The sequence below is a fragment of the Lontra canadensis genome, unplaced genomic scaffold, assembly GCF_010015895.1.
Source record: "Lontra canadensis isolate GAN:19392208 unplaced genomic scaffold, GSC_riverotter_1.0 scaffold4, whole genome shotgun sequence".
Lineage (NCBI taxonomy): Eukaryota > Metazoa > Chordata > Mammalia > Carnivora > Mustelidae > Lontra > Lontra canadensis.
This window is the reverse complement of record NW_022630998.1, coordinates 4657696-4680028: the sequence shown is the minus strand read 5'-3', so window position 1 is coordinate 4680028 and position 22333 is coordinate 4657696. Positions and strand designations below refer to the sequence as shown.

Here is a 22333-nt window from a genome sequence, read left to right as displayed (position 1 = left end):
GACCACGCCAGACCCTAGGAGCTTGATCTCCGAGTCTACCAGGAAAACCTGAGTCCTCTGGACTTCCTAGTAGTGCAACGGAGGCGTGGCGCGCATGCGCGTGACCACACCAGGGCTCGATCAAAGGCGGCGGGAAGTTGGTTTTCTGAGGAGCAACTGAGCCGCTTGAAGACGGATTGGAGATGACAGACCAATAAACAAACATTTCATTGGCTTAGTGTGCTCAGCCTCCCGATTCTCCAGCTTCCTATTGGACCTTTCAAGCAGAGTAGGGGCGTGACTCCCGGGGCTCCTCCCCGCGCTCTGGCCCAGCCTCGGGGTCCGGGGCTGAGGGAGCGGGACGGAAGTGAGTGGGTCCCGCCCCTTCCCCCTCTGGTCTTCGCTGGAGCCGCCGCTGCTGCCACCGCTGCCCCCTATCCGGCGAGCCGGAGTCTCCGTGCCGTACCCTTGGTCCCCGGCCGCGCGGAGCCGGGATGCACTGCTCCTGCTGTGGGTCCTCATCATGGAGACCAAACGGGTGGAGATTCCCGGCAGCGTCCTGGACGATCTCTGCAGGTACCGCGGCGCTGCCCCTGCCCCCTTCGTCCCCTCCTCGTTTTCTCTCACTTTGGCCGACCACGGAGGCCTCCGCGTCCCCCCCCCCCCCCCATCCTTTTCCTCCCTTTCCGGTCCTGCCGCTGCTCGCTTTCCCCGTTCGACCCTTCTCTCGGACGATACTACCCCTCTCTCTCCGCTGCAGCCTCTGGGTTTCTCACGGCCCCTCCGTCCTTCTTCGCTGGGCCTCGGAATTTCCTCATTTTCTTAGTTCCCCAAACTCTTGTTTTCCTGCAAGTGATGCCGCTGCGCCAAAGCCAGGGTCTGGAGCGTTTGTTTTTTTTTTTCCCCCGGCTGCCCCCTCCCCCTCCCATTGTTTTTTTTTTCTGCCTCTGACTTTTATAGACCGTTTCCCCCCTCCTCCCTCGGTCTCAGGCCTCAGTTCTGTCCAAGATCCCAGGGTTTTGAGTCTTAGTAGTCCCACGCCCCCGGATCTAAGCAGGGAAGCGTTTTCAAACTTAACCTTTCGCGGGTGCGTTCTCACGCGTCCGTGGCATTTTCTAAATTGCTATAAGGAATTACTGTCTTGTTCATTCCCAAACTTATCATTGGAGGGGGGTGGGGGATAGAGAGTTGCTCTTTTTTTCCCCCAGTCTTTAATTTTCCTTACAGGAAATTCTCAACCGCAGTGCTTTAACTCATGGTATACTTTTAGAAATTTGTTGCTTTCTTCCCTCTTGTTAGCGATGATTTCAGATAGCCAAACTTAAGGAAAATATTTTCTTGTTCCGAAATAAAATTTTTGGTGCAGTAATACCCTGTGTTGTTGCCGGCTAGTTGGATTGTGAAATAAATTACAAATGAGTAAAAGGTTCTGATAAAATAGCACCTTTCAAGTACAATTAATTACTGTATTTACGTTTAGAAGTCTGACTTTTTAGAGAAAAAAATTTTTTTAAGATTTTATTTATTTGTCAGAGAGAGAGAGGGAGAGAGAGCAAGCACAGGCAGACAGAATGGCAGGCAGAGGCAGAGGGAGAAGCAGGCTCCCTGCCGAGCAAGGAGCCCGATGCGGGACTCGATCCCAGGACGCTGGGATCATGACCTGAGCCGAAGGCAGCTGCTTAACCAACTGAGCCACCCAGGCGTCCCTAGAAGTCTGACTTTTAATAGTTGTGTCGCCTTCACGCCTTTTTTATTTTTATTTTTTTAATGGGAAGGAAAGAACTAATACTTGTGGAGGTACTTACTGTTGTGTGCTAGGTATGGGGTGCTCCCTGCACGTATATCATATTATTTAATCCTTGAAACAGCTCCTATTTGGTGCAGTTATTTTCATTTTCATCTGATAGGGTTGGTTTGTAATTTACACAAGGTCACATTTCTTGTAATTCAGAAAATCAAGATTTGAAACCTGAACCCTTTCCCCTACAGTGTCTGTGCTTTTTCTCCTATGCCAGGTAGACGTTACAGAAAGTCAAGTCTAACATTTTAAACCTCGCAAAAAGTACGTGTAGATAACTAAATAGACTGATTTTGGAACTAAAAAGAATTAATGTTGCTGTACTTTTTTGGTGATGCTGTGATTATAATTTTTGAAATATCGATTCAGACAAACACAAAATGCACTTATTGTCTATGATCCCAGTTTCATAAGAAAAGAGATTTAATGAATATTTATCTGTGTAGATGAACATATACAAGAAGTGAGATGATGATTTTTATTTTTTTACTGATATTTTCAAGACTTTTTTAAAGGATGTGTATTTTATAGTTAGAAAAAAAAGTAAAGATGAGTATGTGTTTTTTAAAAGGTGAGCAGTAATTATGTATGGATTAGTAGGGATATAGGTTAATAAAAAGATGGGTAATCTCACACTTTTTACAGGCATCTAAAATAATCTTCCTACTAGTATGGGTTTATTTTGATTTACAGAGGATTACATCATTGAAAGAAGCCCTGTTAACCATTATGAAGGTGATTGATTTTATGTGGAACCTGTTTACTCAAAATTGTTGTGTTTTGTAAACAATATGTTAAACATCTGTTTAGTGTTACAGGTTCTTGGTTTTCTAGTGAGTTTAAGCAATTTTATACAAATCTTTTGGAATAGGGTAGCATTTTTTTTTTTTTTTTTTTGCTTTAAGAAACAAGAGTAACTTTTTTTTTTAATTAACATATAATGTATTATTTGCCCCAGGGGTACCGAGAGTAACATTTTTGTAATTACTGTGTTTTGGCTACATAAATAAGGATTATATGTTTAAAAATTAGGGCTGTCTACTTGACTAATAAACCAAATAACCATTTCTTAAAACTTCCAAGTTTTAAAAATCCTTCCATTTTAAAGTTCATATTTATAATATTTTTGATGGTTAATTTAAAGAATTTTAATGTAAATAATTCAGGCTGTTATAATTGTGGGGTTTTTTAAGAAATAAATTTACTAGGAATTTGTGTTTAATTTCTATAAAAATAAAGCTTACGTGGAAAAAGGTTAATTTTTCTGCTCTTTTAAGTACCTCTTGATTTATGTGTTTGGTTTTGACTCTTGTTTTTATGTATTCCCTGATTCTGTTGTTTATTATTAGTATATTTAAGAAGTTTGTGTTGTGTTCTCGATTTCTGATAAATTACATATTCCAGCTAATCTTGTCTACTTCAGTCATTGATCATATAGTAATACATTTGGAGAAATGTAAAATTGAGAATGATTTTCATGTGGAAAATTAGAGGAGGAGACTTGCATTCTCAAGAAGTGACTCTATAGCCTGCTTTTAACCTAAGACATGCGATGTTATTTTGCAGATGGTTTCGTATGCAATATTTCATTTACTGGGACACTGTGCAGCCATTAGGCATTCCTAAGGCAATTAGCAAACAGTAAACTGAAAGAAAATATTTGTGGCTTGAAATGATGTATACAGTATACTATTGAACATAATACATAGTCATTTGATGCCTTTTGTTAAAACAAATTTTTAAGTGTGTGTGTGTGTGTGTGTGTGTGTGTATGCACAAGGAATGTCTGAGAGTATATACACCAAACTGAAAAACACTAGTTATTTCTGGGTACAATGAAATTAGAGAGGAAGGAAAGACGGTCGTCTGAAATGTTCTAGTGAACATTCTAGTAAACTTGTATGTAAAAAGTCAGTCTGCCCCATTTTATGGTGATACTTGCCTTTGTTGCACCATGATTTTGACATTAAAAGTCAAAGAATTTTTCAGTACCATTTAAGTTAGCTTATTAAATACTTGAAAAACACGTTTTTAAAGTAAAAATTGAAAACTACAGCTTGTTACGCTTTTAAAGAAATGCTTGGAGTTTTTTTAAAACCCCTTTAAGAATTAAATGGTGAAGCCACTCTCCTGGTATGTTCTGGCAACTAATGTTGCTGCTATTTTGGTGATTGTGTAAGCTAATCAAATAATTCTTGCTCATCTTCAGGTTGCCATTTTAGTGTTCATCATTAAATGATGGTTCATCACCATTTTAGTGTTCCATCATTAATGTACTAATTGTAGTTCTATTAATGTTCCATCGGTAGGAAAATTGAAAAGATGACATTTTGTGAGGTGGAGAAATTTTTCCCATAACAAATTATGGAGAAAAGCATTTTATTTCATATATACTATGTGTACACACTTCTCTTTTTTTTAAGTAATCTTACACACAATGTGGGGCTTGAACTCAAGACCCCAGATTTAGTTGAGTGCTCCTCCAGCTTAGTCAGCCAGGCATCCCTGCGCACACTTTTAAATCTTTAAAACAGATAAAAAAAATTCATAGAATGAAAGCATCAAAGTGTAATTTTCATTTATTAAAATTTCTTTCTTTTTTTTTTGAGAGCGAGTGCATGCTTACAGCGCTGAGGGGCATGGGTGAGGGAGAGGGAGATAGAATCTTTTTTTTTTTTTAATATTTTATTTACATATTTGACAGGGAGAGCAGCAGAGGGAGAGGGAGAAGCAGGCTTTTGGGTGAGTAGGGAGCCTGATGATGGGTTTCATCCCAGGACCCTAAAATCATGACCCCAGCCGAAAGAGGCTTAACCAACTGAGGCACCCAGGTGCCAGGGAATCTTAAGCAATCTCCACAACCAGCCTGATGGCAGGGGTTCATCTAACGATGTTGAGATCGTGACCTGAGTTGAAATCAAGAGTCTCTTGCCTGGGTGGCTCAGATGGTTAAGCATCTGCCTTTATTTAGCTTGGGTCATGATCCCAGGGTCTTGAGATGGAGGCCCCAGTCCGGTTCCCTGCTGAGCCTGCTCTCCCCCTCTCCCTTTACTGCTCCCCCCTGCTTGTGCTCTCTCGCTCTCTTCCTCTGTCAAATAAATTAATAAAATCTTTTAAAAAAAGAGTCCGTTGTCACTAAGCAGAGTGAGTCACCCAGGAGCTTTCCTTTTTCTTACAAAGTGTTTTAAAGAAGTCAGTTTTTCTTTTTTTTAAGATTTTATTTATTTATTTGACAGATAAATAAGCGTGAGCTTGCAGAAGCAGGGGGAGTGGCAGGCAGTGGAAGAAGAGGTTCCTGCTGAGCAGGGAGCCCAAGCCTAGTGCGATGCAGGGCTCCAGCCCAGGACCCTGAGATCCTGACTTGAGCCAAAGGCAGATGCTTAACCAGGCTGGTCACCCAGGCTCCCCAAGAAGTCAGCTTTTAGTTTTAAAAAGATGTATTCATGTTAAGGTTAAAAAAAAAAAAAAAAGTTGAAGAGTATGGGTGAAGTTAGAAAAGCAGCAGTCTCCTGTCCTACCCCTTTTTATCTCAGTTCTGCTCTCCAGACTTTTAACCCGGTTTGTGTTGAATTCTTCTGGTAGATAATTTAGTATTTTAACATATACTTGGACTAGTTTCTTGCTTTATCAACTTCAGATGTTGGATTGAGAATTTAGTTAACCTTGGTTGATATTAGGTGAGGGTTTAGTTTATCAAAAGCCTACTGATGCCTTTGCCCTACTTCCAATAGTTATATCACTATTTTAAATTGTTATATTGGTTACCTTTCTGCTTTATGAACTTATGGACAATATTTTGAGTCTGTATTTGATAAGGTGAGGCAGTCAGTGCCCCATCTTTTCTTCCATTTCCTGCTACACATTCCCTCAGTTTCTTAAATATTGATGATAATTACATTCCGTTTTGTAACCTTAATGAGGGCTGTTACACTTTTTACTGTTGGTTGACTGCAAAAGCTGAGCAAGAATAATAGCATTTTTATACAGTATAACTTTGTACAAATTTTTTCACAGTGGATGCAAGTTTACAATGGTCTTTTCCCTCTAGCCATAGTTAGGATCCCTTTTGTAAGGATCTTGGAAGAGAATGCCAAAATGAATTCTTCTTTCTTATAGTCTCCTAATTGGTCAAAATGATGCTGCCTTTTATAGTTTTTTTTTTTTTTTTTCTTTTAGAAAAAGAATCTTAAGCGTTCTTCATTGTTCCTTCATTCTCTCTGGCTATTCTTTTTTTTTTTTAAGATTTTATTTTTAAGTGATCTCTATACCCATCACAGGGTTTGAACTTAAAACACCTAGATCAGGAGTTGGACGCTTTTGTAGCAACTGAGCCAGCCAGGGGTCCTTCTTTCTGGCTATTCTTGAAGTCTTTTTTTTTTTTTTTCTTTTTTCTCTCTTTTTGAATGTATTATTCTAGTTTTGGCTTTTGCTTTATGTTTGGATTATGATTCTCATGTGCATTTATCTCTCTTTAAGCCCAACACATTCAAAATAGCTTCCTCCTCTCCAGCCCTGTCTTTATTTTGTCCTTTATTTTGTCCTCAGTCTTAACACTATCTATGCTACAGAATTTTTTTCCTGGAGAGTGCCTTCTTGGACATCTCCACTCTTCTAGCCCAATCTGGACTGGTTGTTCCCTAGTCTTGCCAAACAGCTGACCTACTAGAATTCTCTTTCATGGCTCTCCCTGGTTGGGTCTATTATCTCTTTAGATCTCATGTTTTATGCTTTCTTTGTTTTCATTCTTGTTTTCCTGGTGCACATTCTAAAGCATTTGCTTTGAGGGGGTTATTAGAAAGTAAACTTCTGAGTCCTTATACGACTAAAATGCCTGTTTCTCTTCCCCCACTTAATGTTCCCAGGTGGTCCAGGGTTCAGACTTTTTTGAGTACCAGGGTTCTAGGAAACAACCTCAACAGTTTTCTTCAGGGCCAGTTCTTTCAATGTAATTTTTTCTTCATCATGCCCCAGATTTTCCTTTATGTTGGATGATTTTTTTTGTTGCTGTTCCATATTTAAGATGAGGGTATAAGGGGCTTGTTTATTGAAAGGCTTCTTTTTTATGTGAGTAGATAGGGTGTTAGCTCTTACACTGGGAATCCTTGAAAACCAGTTTTGCTTTGGGGTGCCAACACCCAAACCGATCAGCTAAAGTTAGAAAAGAGCCTCAAATGTTGTTCCCCTTCCTCCACTCTTGGAGGAGAAAGTCCTGATTCAAAGGAGTGAAAGAGGACACTCTTTCACATAGACGGTTTTCTGTTACATAAGTAGACCTTGCCCTTTCTCTCTCCCTTTTTAAGAATTGAAGTATAGGTGATACAATGAAACATTAGTTTCAGGTGTACAACAGAAGTGATTTGAGTACTGTGTGAGGCTGTGCTCACCGCAAGTGTAGCTGCCATCTGTCACCATACAAATGCTATTAAAATACCGTTGACTATATTTCCTGTACCATACCTCTCATTTATGTGACTTACTCATTCCAAACTGGAAGTATGTATCTTCCACTTCCCTTCACCCATTTTGCCTATTCCCCTAATCCCTTCCCCTTTGGCAACTATCAGTTTGTTTTCTGTATTTATGGGTCTGTTTCTCTTTGTTTGTTCATTTGTTTTGTTTGGTTCCAGACATAAGTGAAATCATGGTATTTTTCTGACTTGTTTCATTTAGCTTCACTTGTTTCACTGTCTAGGTCCCTCCATATTTTCACAAATGGCTAGATCATTCTTTTTTTTTTAAGGCTGAGTGATGTTCCATTATATATATTTATATATATTTGCAGATATATATCTTTATCCATTCATCTGTTGATGGACACTTGGGTTGCTTCTATAGCTTGACTATCGTAAATAATGCTGCAGTAAACATAGGGGTGTTTTAAGATTTTATTTTTAAGTGATCTCTATACCCATCACAGGGTTTGAACTTAAAACACCTAGATCAGGAGTTGGACGCTTTTGTAGCAACTGAGCCAGCCAGGGGTCCTTCTTTCTGGCTATTCATCTTCTTGAATTGGTGTTTTTGTTTTCTTTGGGTAAATACCCAGTAGTGGAATTACTGGATCATATGGTATTTCTGTTTTTAATTATTTGATAAATCTTTGTACTGTTTTCCACAGTGGCTGTACCAATTTAAATTCCCACCAACAATGCACAAAGGTTTCTTTTTCTCTGTATCCTTGCCAACACTTGTTATTTCATGTCCTTTTGATTTTGGCCATTCTGACAGGTATGAGATGATACTTCATTACGGTTTTGATTTGCATTCCCCTGATGATGAGTGATGTTGAGCATCTTTTCATGTGTCTCTTTGCCATCTGTAAAAAAATGTCTCTTCAGGTCCTCTACCATTTTTAATCAGATTATTTATTTTTTGATGTTGCATAGGTTCTTTATGTATTTTGGATAATAACCCTTTACTGGATATATCATTTGCAAACATCTTACATTCAGTAGGTTGTTGTTTTTGTTTGTTGATGGTTTCCTTTGCTGTGCAGAAGCTTTTTATTTTGGTGTAGTCCCAGTGGCTTATTTTTTGCTTCTGTTTTCTTGCCTGAAGAGACATACCCAGTAAAATGTTGCTAAGTTTGATGTCAAAGAAATTACTGCTGAGGTGCCTGGGTGGCTCAGTTGGTTGAGATCTGCCTTCAGCTGGGTGGTGATCCCAGGAGATCCCACTGAGCAGGGAGGGAGCCTGGTTCTCCCTCCCTCTTCTGCAGCATCCCCTGCTTGTGTGTGCTCTTATCTCTCGGTATCTAATGAATAAATAAAATCTTTTAAAAAATTACTGCCTGTGTTTTCTTCTAGGAGTTTTAAGCTTTCATGTTTTACATTTAGATTTTATATTGAGTTTATTTTTGTGTGTGGTGTTACAAAGTAGTCCAGTTTCATTCTTTTGCTTGTAAATCTCCAGTTTTTCCAGCACCATTTATTGAAGAGACTGTCTTTTCCCCATATATATTTGTTGTAGATAAACGTGGGTTTATTTCTGGGTTCTCTGTTCCGTTGATCTGTGTCTATTTTTGTGTTAGTACCCCAGACTATTCATGATTATAGCTTGGTGGCCTTCCTTTCTTTCATTCCTTTCATCCTTCCTTCCTTCCTTCTTTCTTTCAGTTTTATTTATTCATTTGTCAGAAAGAGCCCACACAAGCAGGGGGAGCCTCAGGCAGAGGGAGAGGCAGGCTCCCTGCTGAGCAAGGAGCACGTTATAGGACTCCATCCCAGGACGGTGGAATTCTTTTTTGGTAGTGCCTTTGTCTGGTTTTGTTATCAGGATAATGTTGGCCTGGTGGAGTATATTTGGAAGTTTTTCTTCTTGTATTTTTTGGAATGGTTTGAGGAGAATAGGTGTTATTAACTCTTTAAATGTTTGGTGGAATTCACTTGTGAATCAGTCTGGTCCTAGACTTTTTTTGGTGGAAGATTTATTTATTTATTTGTTTGTTTATTTGATAGAAAAAGATAACAAGTAGACAGAGGCAGGCAAAGGCCGGGGGCGGGGGAAGCAAATCCCCTGCTGAACAGAGAGAGCCCGATGCAAAGGCTTGATCCTAGGCCCTGAGATCATGACCTGAGCCAAAGGCAGAGGTCTAACCCACTGAGCTACCCAGGCACCCCTGGAAGTTTGTTGATTACTGATTGAATGTGGTTACTAGGAATCAGTCTATTTAGATTTTCTATTTCTTCCTGATTCAGTGTTGGAATATTGTATATTTCTAGGAATTTATCCATTTTCTTCTAGGCTGTCCAATTTGTTGGCATATATCTTTTTTTATAGTAGCCTCTTAACAGTCATTTGTATTTCTGCGCTGTCAGTTCTTCTCATTTTTTTCTGATTTTATTTATTTGGGTCTTCTCTTTTTGAGTCTGTGTAAGGTTTATCAATTTTGTTTGTCTTTATACTTGGTTTCATTGTTTTTTTGTTTTTTTTTTTTTAGTTTCTTATTTATTTCTGCTCTGATCTTTTTTATTTCCTTTATTCTGCTAATTTTGGGCTTGTTTTTTTTTTAGTTCCTTTAGGTGTAATGTTAGATTGTTTGAGATTCTTCTTGTTTCATGAGGCAGGCTGTATTGCTATAAATTTCCCTCTTACCAACTGTGTTTGCTACGTCCCAAAGATTTTAGACTGTTGTGTTTTCATTGTCATTGGTCTCCATGTATTTTTTAATTCCCTCTTTAATTTCTTCTTTGACCCATTGGTTATTTAGTAGCATGTTGTTTAGTCTCCACGTGTTTGTGTTTATTCTAGTTTTTTTTCCTTTTATTTTTAAACTTTTAAAAACTATTTTATTTATTTGAAAGAGTGAGCATGAGCAAGTACGTGCAGGAGCTGGGGGGAAGGGTAGAGGGAGAGGGAGAGCTGACATAGGACTGGATCCCAGGATCCTGAGATCATGACCTAAGCTGACATCAGACATTTAACCAACTGAGCCACGAAGGTGCCCTTCTAACTTTTTTCTTACAGTTGAGATAAGAGTTTTACACTGTTGTGGTCAGAAAAGATGCATGATATGATTTCAGTCTTAAATTTACTGAGACTTCTTTTGTAGCCTAATGTGTGATCCATCCTAGGAGTATTCCATGTGTATTCTGTTGTTACAGGATGGAATGTTCTGTATATATCTGTTAAGACCATTCAGTCTAAAGTGTCATTCAAAGACACCACTTCCTTACTGATTTTTTTTTGCCTAGATGATCTAGCAGTTGATATAAGTGGGGTGTTCAGGTTCCCTACTATTGTTTTACTGTCAGTTTCTCCCTCTATGTCTGATACACAGATATTTACAGTTTTTATATCATCTTTGTATTGATATTTTTATCATTAGGTAATGCCCCTTTGTCTCTTGATACAGTATTTGTTTTGAGGTCTGTTTTATCTAATGTAAGTATTCCTTCTCTGTTTTCTCCCCCCCCCCCCGCCCCCGCTTCCCTCTGCATAGAATATCTTTTTCCATGCCATTATTTTCAGTCTGTATGTGTCTTTAGGTCTGAAGTGAGCCTTTTATAAGCCGTGTATTGCTGGGACTTGTTTTTTGTCTATTCTGTCAGTCTGTGTCCTTCATTTGGAGCATTTAGACCATTTACATTTAAAGTAATTGTTGATGGGATACTATTCAGCCATCAAAAAATTAAATCTTGCCATTTGCAATGACATGGATGGAACTAGAGCGTATCATGCTAAGTGAAATAAGTAAATCAGAGAAAGACAGTTACCATATGATCTCACTCACATGTGGAATTTAAGAAACAAAACATGATCATATGGGAAGGGAGGGAAAAATAAAACAAGATGAAATCAGAGAAGGAGATGGTCACCTAAGTTTGAATAAATTCTAAAAGAATTTCATTTTTACTACTCCATGTTTTATGTATATGTTGTCATATTTTGTCTTTTTGTTTTGTGAATTCTTCTAATTTTTTAGATATAATTGACTACTTTTGTCTTTCAACCTTCATACTAGCTTTGTAAGTAATTGCTCTACTACCCTTATGTATGTTTGCTTTTACTCATGAAATTTTCTCCTTTCATAATTTTCTTCTAGTTATGGCTTTTTCTTTTCCACTTAAGCCTCTAGCGTTCTTTAAGGCTGGTTTAGTGGTGATGAACTTCTTTCATTTTTGTGTCAATAACTCTTTATCTCTTCTTCAATTCTGAATGATAATTTGCCAGAGAGATTATTCTTCATTGTGTATTTTTTTTCCTTTCAGCATTTTGAATATGTCATGCTACTTGTTTCTGACCTGCAAAGTTTTTGCTGAAAAATTAACTGATAGCCTTGTGGGGTTTACTTTGTACATAAGTGTTTTGCTCTTAATGCTTTTAAAATTCTTTTATTTTTAATCTTTGACATTTTAGTTGTTATGTGTCATGGTGTGGAACTCCTTAGGTTCATCTCTCTCTCTTCTCCTTTTGGGACTTCTATAATGCAAATTTTGTTCACTTGATGTTACCTGAGAGATCCCATGACCTATCCTCTTTTTTTTTTTTTTTTTTTTTAACTGTTGAGTTGGGGTGCTTTCCATTAGTGTGTTTTCAAGAATGTTGCTTCTGCATCTTCTAATCTACTGTTGATTCCCTGTAGTGTACTTTTCATTTCAGTTACTCTTCAACTGTATTTTTTCCCCCATATTTTCTATTTCTTTGTTGAAGTTTTTACTGAGTTCCTCCACTCTTCTCTCCAGTCTGGTGAGCGCAACTATTTCTTAGAAGTTTTTGTCAGGTAGATTGGTTATCTCTGTTTCATTTAGCTCTTTCTCTGAGGTTTTGTCTGTTTGTTTGGAGCATATTCCTGTCTTCTCATTTTGCTTGAGTTTCTCTGCGTGTTTTCTAGGAATTGGGCAGAACAGCTCCTTTTAAAATTGAGGGGCATGGTCTTGTGTATGGTTGTCCCCTTCGTATACAGTGTGTGTGCCCGGTGACTTTTACTGGCCGGAGCTTTGGCTGGTGTGGGCTTGGGGTCCTGGGGCATTCTGCTGGGACTGCCCTGGTGGGATGTCTACAGCTGAATTGGGCATGGGCCAGGGTGGTCTCAGAACTCTCTGTATAGAGTGTGCCCTGTCAGGACAGCTGAAACTGAAGTGACTGGAAGCAGAGGGAGTCCTGGGGTTCTTTATGCATAGGCACTCAGTCAGGATCACTGAAGCTGAAATAGGCAGTGGCTGGGGTGGTTTGAGTTTCTCTGAACAGAGGTATCCTGGCAGGGTTCTTGAAATTGAAACAGTAACAAGGTTGGCTGGCCTAGGATGGCCCATGCAGAGGTGCCCTGGCCTAGATGGCTGGAGATGAGGCTGGGCACAGTGTGTGTGTGGGGGTGTCCCAGGGCGTTCTGTGCAGTGGGTTCCTTGGCAGCGTGGTTGGAGCAGAGGTGGGTATAGGCCAGGGATTCCTGGGGTACTTTGCACAGGGGGTGTCCTGGCATGTTTCTCCTTTTTTAAAAGTCCTATTTCTTATTCCCATTTCCAGCTTACCTTTCTTCACTTGGGGCTTTTCTGGATTGGGATGGGAATGAGATTGGATTTCTTTGTCCCATGTACTTTCCTACAACATTTTAGGTTGTGGTTAGTGTCTAGAAACTTAACTAGAAATGAAAGTTTTTGGTTAAAGATAACGTAGGTTGTATGCAAACATTGATTCCACTAAAAGAATAAAGCTTAAAAAAATTTTAAATATATAAAGCCACAAGGAAAGGAAGAATGGGTGAAACTATGAGCAACAAAATTTGGTGACTAAAAGGGAATGTTGTATATGACTTAGCAGATCTAATAGACCCAAATGAGAGACTAGTATAATAGTGTTAATCTACTCTAGAATAAGAGAATATTGAAATATGGCAGAAGTGAATTTATATATCCTGTAAACGTACTGAAAACCCTCAGCCTTCTTCCCCTGCTCAGCTAGTAGAACATGACAGAGCTTGGCCTTTACCCTCCAGGTCCAAGATTGGAAGAATCTTTAGGTAATCTGACTAACACATGAGGATAGATCTAAAGATACTGACATTGGTGGTTCCTCAGTTAAATGGCTCAGCCTGATTACTCACTTTAAATGGTGCCTCATAGTTTGACAACCTTTCTAAATAGCTTTGTGGTCTGTCACTTAAATGTGAAAATCTGAATAGGTCTCAAGATGAAAACTAGAGCTTAAAAGTAAAAGAAAAAAAAGAATTGGGAAGAATTGACTTAGGCAGGTAAACGTTAAAAAAAAATTGATTTCCTTAGAGAGGTAGAGTTTTGTGATCATGAAAAACAGGATAGTCTATAAAAGCATAATTGAAACAATTAAACATAGCATTTGAAAATTAAAAATATGAATGCAAAACCAAAAATCTTAATAGATGGTTTGCAAAATAAAGTTGAGAATGTTTCTCAGAAGGTGGGGGTGGGGGGAAGGAACTAGAGGTAGGAAATACCAGAGGAGAGTAAAGAATTAGAAGGATCAGTCTATGGCACTGAGGGATGTGAGTTTCTAAATAGGCAAGGTCCACTGAATGGCCAGTGTGGTAGATAAAAAATAGACAACTGGGAAATTTCAGAACACTGGGGACAGAAGGAAGAACCTGGAATCTTCGAGGCCAAAAAAAATATGCCAGACAAAGGAATCTGAATGGTTTCAGTCAATATCAAAATTGGAAGCTGGCAAGAGACAGCATTCGCTTCAAAACTATGAAGGAAAATGATTTTCAACCTATAATTCTTTATCTAGCCTAGTTGTCAAATATGAAGATAAAGGTATTTTGAGATACAGAGTGTCTCAGTATTTATCTCCCTTGCATCTTTCCACCAGAAGATTTGGGAGAATATACTTCAACAAAAAGAGGAAAGAAGATTGAGGAGAAAGACAGGATACAAGAAACAGGAAATCTAATGAGATAGAGGCATAGGGAGCCATGGGATGCCAGTGAAAGGACAACATAGGATGACAGATGTGTATGATTGTTGTAGACAGTCATAGATGACAACCAGCTCAGATTGGAACAGATAAGAAGTCTCAAAGATATTCTTCAAGATGAAACTATGTGTTTGAATTAACATCTGAGAAAAAAAATTTAGGAAACTATTGGAAGATTGAATTAGTGACAGGTGTAATAGAGAACACAAAGCAAATGCAGTGATACGACATTTATTAATTATGGTAAGAATGAAGGATTGTGCAGGAAAGGAAAAGTAAGCCTAGCTTACTATGTGGCTTAGTTGTGAATTGCATTTACAGAGTCATAGTAATGGAAAGACTGAGTGCTGATCTAACTCTGTGGTTATCAGTGGGGGTGATTTTTGCTCCCCTCAGGGAACATTTGGTAGTATTAGGAGATCTTTTTGGTTGTTTCACCTTGGGTGGGGAGGGCTGTTGACATCTAATGGGTAGAGGCTAGGGTTGCTGCTGACCATCATCCAGTGCACAGGAAAGCTCCTCCCAGTGTAGATTTACCTGCTTCAGAATATTAGTAGTGCTGAAGTTGACAACCTAACCAAAACTGATAGAATTTTGTTGAGTGGGTGGAGAGATCAGAAGGGGTTGTAGAATGGGAGTGGGAATACAGTTAATTCCATAATGGAAATAATGCCCCAAACTGAGAAAATAAAAACCAGAGTTTGTTTTAGAGATGTGTTAAGTAAGATAAAATCAGATAAAAGGTTAGTTTCTTGCATTGCTATTTGTTCTGTTTTACCTTCCAGTGGCTATTCTGAGACTTAGCAGTGGTCTGTGTCAGAGTTCAGTTCACAAAGTTGGTGGTATGCTGTTTGTTGTCTGATCCAAGCTTGTGTAGCTTGGGGTTGAGCCTCGTTCATAAACAATTTCCCAGGACCATTTTCCTGAGCTGCTTCTCTTTTGCTCTCTCCCTATTACTTATTGGCTCTTTGGGTCTATCCTTTTGGCTTCTGTAGCCAGAAAGCCACTCTGGTGTCACACTTCATGTGTTTCTGCTTATATCTGAGACTGAGCAGCTGGATGTTAGAAGAATAAAAGCTGTGGAGATTGGCCCTACTCTCTTGGAACCACACAGTTCTTAGGATTCGAGAGTAAGTTTCCTGTCCCTTAGAGTTTTAGCCTCTGTGGGTCTCTGTTAAAGCCACTCTTGGAGCCACCTCTAACCATGATGGCATTGCTTGGGGGCTGGGGCATGGGAGAAAGGAGAAAAGAAAGGAAGAATTTTCCTATCTCCAAGTGTTAGGAGATCTGCTTAGACTCCTCTCTCCATCCTTGAGGCAGAATTAGAAGGCTTCTAGGGCTGTCTCTGTTCGTGTTGGTGCTCACCTCCAAACCCCAGTCCGCCCAGGTGACACTGGAAGGTGGAAAAATGGTAAATTCACTTGGAATACTGTCTTCCCCAGTCTTCCTGCTACTATTTACTTTTCATAGTCCTCCAATAGCTGCTCTGTGCATTTTGTTAAGGTTTTAATAGCTGCATTTTATTGGAGGGACAGAGTGGATGTTACGTGTTTCATTTAACCAGAATAGGAACCTATGTAAGCATTTAAACATTACATTACAACTATCAATAGGTCACTTTCAAAGTATTGTTAAACAATTTGCTAGACTATGGGAATAAAAATATACAAGGATAGAATACATTATCTCAGTGAACTAATTCGGAGGAGTTTGTGGACAATAATAGTAAAAGCCACATAATTGTAAAGGAGGGGGAGTCTGAGTGTATGTAAATTTGTTCAGAGCCTGGTGTGTCTACATAAGAGAGTAGTGTTAGTAAGTCATGAAAGACAAATCAGGAGTTTGCTAGATGGACAAGGAAAAGGAAGTAGATATAGCATGTGGATGATAGTTTAGGACATTTCCAAGAATTTGGTATCGCTGGGTATAAAGAACTTATAGAGTAACCTAAGAGGTTATGCAGGTGAGCAAGGACTGGATCTCAAATGCCATGTAGAAGAGTTTTGATTTTTGTATTAGCTAATGCCATCAGAGTTGCATGTTACACATTTTCTTCTTAGTATATGTGCTCTTTAAGTTCCCTTTTCCTCAAAGTTTTTCTGTATTGAAATGTAGGTTATTGTACCTACATTTGTCTTAACCATTTACATATTCATTCCTCTGTGGGAATGTTACATTATTTTTATTTTTTATTTTTATTTTATTTTTTTTAAAGATTTTTAAATTTATTCATTTGACAGAGATCACAAGTAGTCAGAGAGACAGGCAGAGAGAGAGGAGGAAGCAGGCTCCCTGCCGAGCAGAGAGCCCGATTGGGGCTCGATCCCAGCACCCTGGGATCATGACCTGAGCCGAAGGCAGAGGCTTTAACCCACTGAGCCACCCAGGCGCCCCTACATTATTTTTATAATTTAAAAACATGGTTTTGAGGTTGATTTGAAACTCAGAGACCATCAAGAGTATTTGCTAGTGAATAGTGTGAGTGATCAAGCTGGGTGATATTAATTTTTAATTTTTTAAAATAACTCAAAAACCAATGGTTTTTTTTTTTTTTTTTTTTTTTAAATGTAGTTCAGTCTTGTCTCTCGAGGTCATTACCAAACAAGGCTATGTAGTGGAAGAAGCAGTTGGTGATTGCTTAATGAGTGCTGTAAATCCCTAAGTTCACTTAGTTTTTAAAATTCTGACTTGTTGCACAAAGAGGGGTTCATTATCTTCATCACATACAAATAATAAAGTGTATTTTACATATGTATGTAGTATATATACTATATATATAGAATATTTCCAGCTCCCTTCAAATGTACTTGGAAAAGACAATTTAGGATTTTAAAAAGTGAGTATACTTTATTTTGAACTCAGATTCTGCAGATGAGGTTATCTGTTCTATTAATGAACAGAGTTGATTTCTTTAATGTCTCTTTATTATACTTTAAATGTGGAGATTAAGCATCTAACATCTTTCTTTGAATGAATGAATATATTTGTGTATATTCTTAGGAGGGCTCTTAAAAAAATTCTATTATGAGTGAGATACCTGTGATAAACTTTTTTTTCCAGACTCCTCTACCCTTTGCAGCATTGGTGCCATAGTGGTGAGCAGAGCTGCCTTCCAGACTCCTCTTACTAGAGTAATTTCCCCCAAATTTTGCTTCTTTGATCAGCACTGCTCTTGGTTCCTTTTTTATGTTGGTGGGTCAGGGGTGAAGCAGTTAAGTAGGTTACAATCATTAAAGTCTGTAAATGTAATTTTAATATGTTTTTTGTTTTTGACAGCCGATTTATTTTGCATATTCCCAGCGAGGAAAGAGACAATGCTATCCGAGTGTGTTTTCAGATTGAGCTTGCCCATTGGTTTTACTTGGATTTCTACATGCAGAACACACCAGGATTACCTCAGTGTGGGATAAGAGACTTTGCTAAAGCTGATATCCTTTTATTATTATGATTGTCTTTCATTATTGCTAAGAAAATATTTCAGCACAGATTTCTTTTGATCGCCTTTGAGATTTATGAGTTATTAGGTAAACATCCTTTATTTCTAAAAACTGTCAAATATGAATAGTAGGCAGAATTTAATACTATTTTTATTTTTATGTAGAGGACCCCTTGAAATGTGCACTGATGATGAGAATTAAATTTGATTTTTCTCTTTCAGAAATAAATAGCCTATTTCTAGAACTGACCTGTTATTTTTACTTTATTCTTGCTGTTCCATTTAATCAGATGATCTTTAATTCACTACCTTTCTGGGACAGAAATTCTTAAGTAATTATTGAATACTTAATATGTTAAAAGCAGTGTTTTTAGTTTTGTGGCAAGTACAAAGAAGTCTTTGCTTTTGAAGTTTCTTACAAATAAGATAGAAACTTATCAGTTTCTCAGTTATCAAAGATACACTTGGAAATTTAAGATTATTATTGTAATTATTTTTAAAGATTTATTTATTAACGTGTGTGAGAGCGGGGAGGGGCAAAGGAAGGGGGAGAAAATCTTAAGCAGACTCCCCGCTGAGTGCAGAGCCTGATGCAGGGCTCGACTCTGGTTGGATCCCATGACCCAAGCTGAAACCGAGAGTTAGATGCTCGACTGACTGAGCCACCCAGGTGCCTCACAAACTAAAGATTATAAGAGAAGCTATGTCACAAGGCCAAAAAAAAAAAAAAAAAAAAATTGATGAATTACTTATGGTTCTAATAGTAAATGTTTTTAGAATTTAGAGGTTTTTTTTTTGTTTTGTTTTTTGGTTTTTTTTTTTTTGTTTTGGGCAAAGCTATGTTTGTAAGGGAATATAGGATTTTATAAAGAGAGGAGTGGGGAGTATGTTCCGTGTAAAGAAAAGGATTGAGCAAAATTAGAGAGTTGGAAAATACAAGGGATATCTCAGGAAATAAATTAGTTTGTATTGAGGAGATAGTTCTTATGGGGACACATTAGGAACAGATGGCCGGTATATAGGGAATATGTGTGGGTTCTTAAACCTTGAGCCAAACTGATTTTTATCCTGTAGGTCATTGTTTTTAACTATAAATCATGTATTCAAATGGAATTATACTCACAAATTCACTAAACTGTGCTAGAATTGGAATAAGAATGAAAATAACCCTTGTACTCAGCTCCCTATAATTTTCCCTGAGCTCCATGAAGTAAAGACCACCCCCCGACCTCAACTAGGTCACTGTAGAAAATGGACGTAACACTGATTGTTGTAAATATGTTAGCCATAAAACATTTTTGAGCAAGGCTAAGGAATATTATGCAAATCATTTGAAAATGGTATTCAAGAAGACTTACTTGGCGGGATAGGTTAAACCATAGGATGGGCTGTCAAATTACTTGACATTGTAGCAATAAGGTCCTAAGCCATAGCAGAGGGAAAGACTGAAGAAACATTTCAGTGGCAGAAATGATCAAGCTGATTAACTATGAAGAAGTAAAAGAGGAGGGTGCTGTGGTGGCTCAGTTGGTTAAGCGACTGCCTTCAGCTCAGGTCATGATCCTAGAGTCCTGGGATCTAGTCCCGCATCGGGCTCCCTCCTCAGCCGGGAATCTGCTTCACCCTCTGACCCTCTCCCCTCTCATGCTCTTTCTCTCTCTCTCTCAAGTAAATAAATAAAATCTTAAAAAAGTAAAAGAGGAGTCAGAGGGGGATATAAGTTCTATTGAACAATATCTTTGTTAAAGCCTTGGTCATAGATTTCCGTGGAGAAATCATGAAGGATTTGGCTTTTTAAGAAGCTATAATCTAGGTATAGAACTGTTAGGAGTTATCTCTGTTCCTGGTGTATTTTTATGTTTTCTTTTGGTAAAGCTTTTAATGGAAGAAATAAACATTTAATTAAAATTTATGCATAGATTGAAAAAAGCCTGTGATAACTTTAAAACACATAAGGGGTTTTCCTAAACATTTAAAGCCAGACTGTTAGTGGGAAATACCTTTCCAGAATGTTAGCAAGCCTGTCTAGAATTGTAGGGCTTCATGGAATGGTGGATGTTGTATCCATACTTTATTCTTTTTTCTCCCTTTCCCCAATTGAAGGCATTGTATTGAGATTATATTAATTATGTTGAGGTTAACCTAGTGCCTGTCTAATTACAATGTTGTCATAGATGGTTGATTTTTTTGGGCTCTTTGATGGCCTCTGTAATTTTTACTTCAACTATAAAACCAAAGTAAAAATTTAAATATAAAGCTTATAGAACTTAAAATATGTTTCCATAAAATGAATTTATGTGATTTTTTAAAACCAACTAGCTGCCAGGCACAACATGAATATAATGCTTCTTTGAGGGTATTTTGATATGCCTGTACTACCCATTTTTGCATATCTTTCTTTTCTACATCTGTTAAGAAATGGGTTTTTGTTTTTTTTTTTTGTGCTGGGATATTGTTTGATCCTAATGCATCATTCGTGTATTAACTTTCTTACATTTTTGGTAGCCCACAGAGGTTAGAGTAGTACTAGTATCAGTATGGTCTCTGAAATCAAGTTGTAATACTTGATATATGTCATCATCCAAATGATTGAAAATATGCTCATAGTACATGTTTTTAGGTTAACATCAAAATAAAAACACAGAATATATGTTTTTATAGAGGACTTGAGGAACCTTAAGCATATGTCCTTGGTTTGAGAAACACTCAAAAATTATAATTTTTCCCACCTTTTTCATAATTAACAGTGTTGTAGTGATGAGACATTTGATGACATGGAGAATTGGAAGGCTGAGCATATACTTTACAGGTTTAGGCTTTATTTACTTTAAAAAAGTAAGTTTTTACACTGTCCAGTATGGGGGGACCATGCCCAATTTCTTTTGAAAGAGGCTATTCTTCCTTAATACCCAGAGTTAATATTTCTTTATGATTGTTGTTGTTGTTTGTTTGTTTTTGTTTTTTTAAGATTTTCTTTATACTTGTTTAGGAGAAAACAAATGGGGAAAAAAAAATAAGGGGAAACTTAGGTGAAGATTTGAGTAATCTCATATAAAATTCATAGTTGATTTAAATAGGTTTCTATCTGTATATAAGCACTCAAGCTATATTTAGAGAGAGGAGCTTCCTTAACACTATGTATACTCTTCAGTCATTGTCCATTTTTGCTGCCTCAAGGTGAAGATGTGGAAAAAGTTTTGGATGAATGGAAGGAATATAAAATGGGAGTACCAACCTATGGTGCAATTATTCTTGATGAGACACTTGAAAATGTGAGTGTAATAAAAGATTTTAGTGCAGTGATCAGCTGTTTTCATCTTATTAGTAAAATATATGTGTTATTTTGTTCTAAACAGGTTTTAAAATGGACTTTTAGTGCTAAAAGGCCAAATTTTGCATATTTTGTCTGCATTCTGGGTCTTAACTATTTTCTACTTGTAGTATGACTTACTGCAAAAAAAAGTCATTTAATTGTTGGAGAAATACTTTAAAATGGTCAGAATGCCTGCCTTCACACTAGTAGTGGTATAGTCAGACTCTTAGAAGATGTTAAAATCAAGTATTGTATAAATTATTGGTTATGACAGTTACTTGAAGTAAGGAGAAAGCAAGTTTTATATTTACCTCTGCTTGTTTTTATAGGTACTACTGGTTCAGGGGTATCTAGCAAAATCAGGCTGGGGATTTCCAAAAGGAAAAGTAAATAAAGAAGAAGCTCCTCATGATTGTGCTGCTAGAGAGGTGAGTTCCTGTAGTTTGAAACCTAGTAATATTTGGTGATTATGCTTTGAGTGTGCTTTTTAGCCATGGAGATTTATTGTTTGAATCATCAAATCCTCTTTCTAGAACTTGACTGCATGAAGTAACTTCTCTTTTATAAAGATGGTTTTGCCCATATCTCTTCTATTATTCTTCCCTTAATTTGTTTCCATTTTCTTTCTTTTTTTTTGCGGGGCTTGATCCCAAAACCCTGAGATCGTGACCTGAGCTGAACGCAGAGGCTTAACCCACTGAGCCACCCAGGCACCCCTCCATTTTCTTTTTTGCCCATTTTTAATTGTTATCTCCAACTCCTTTCTATTTTGATGATATATTCTCTACCCTTTTTTAAGAGTTGGATTTGTAATTGGTAAAACCTTTTGGCAATTACAGTCCTTGTTTTACGTTTATAGTCTTGGCTTCAAGACACAATTTTGGCTTTTCTAAGAAATTTACATTTGTTGCTCAGAACCCTCTCTAGCTTCCTGTTGTCTGTAAGATGAAATTTAATTCTTTTAAGTATTGAAACTCCCTCCCTCCCTTATCCCCAACACAAAATTTAGCTATTCCTAAATTTGTCTTTGTTCTCGGTCAGAAGAATTTATTCTCTGTCTCTGAATTTGACTGCTTTGTTTCAGTTCTAAACTTTGCTTATATTATTTCCCTCACTGGAAGTTTCTCTCTTTTTCCTGCCTATTCAAATCCTATCTAGACCCAGCTCAAAAGATCTTTTTTGCCTGAAGGATTGCCACCAAGTAGCTCTGTATCCAGTATCTGAGTTTATTTGTCAATGAGATTTAGAGTGAATAAATTTTTTTTAATTGAGATATAGTTTACACACAGTATTATATTAGTTTTGGGTGTACAATATAGGGATACAAGTCTAAACATTATGCTATACTTAGAAGTGTAGCTGTCATTTGTCGTCATACACTGTTATTAAAATACCATTGGCCATATTTCCTATACTC

The 22333-nt window shown here is 37.6% G+C and overlaps 1 protein-coding gene across 3 annotated transcripts in view; it reads left to right on the top strand.

The window, feature by feature from the left end:
• Window positions 1-294: 294 nt before the first annotated feature.
• Window positions 295-22333, top strand: part of DCP2 (decapping mRNA 2) — a 52109-nt gene continuing 30070 nt past the window's right edge. For 2 of the 3 annotated variants that reach the window (XM_032844795.1, XM_032844787.1), the window contains exons 1-4: window positions 387-555; window positions 17444-17595; window positions 20748-20875; window positions 21246-21344. In XM_032844795.1, coding sequence (XP_032700686.1) covers window positions 503-555; window positions 17444-17595; window positions 20748-20875; window positions 21246-21344 — 432 coding nt within the window. In that variant the 5' untranslated portion in view covers window positions 387-502. Of the gene's footprint in view, window positions 556-17443; window positions 17596-20747; window positions 20876-21245; window positions 21345-22333 lie in introns of all 3 variants that reach the window. The other variant, XM_032844803.1, reaches the window with a different exon arrangement.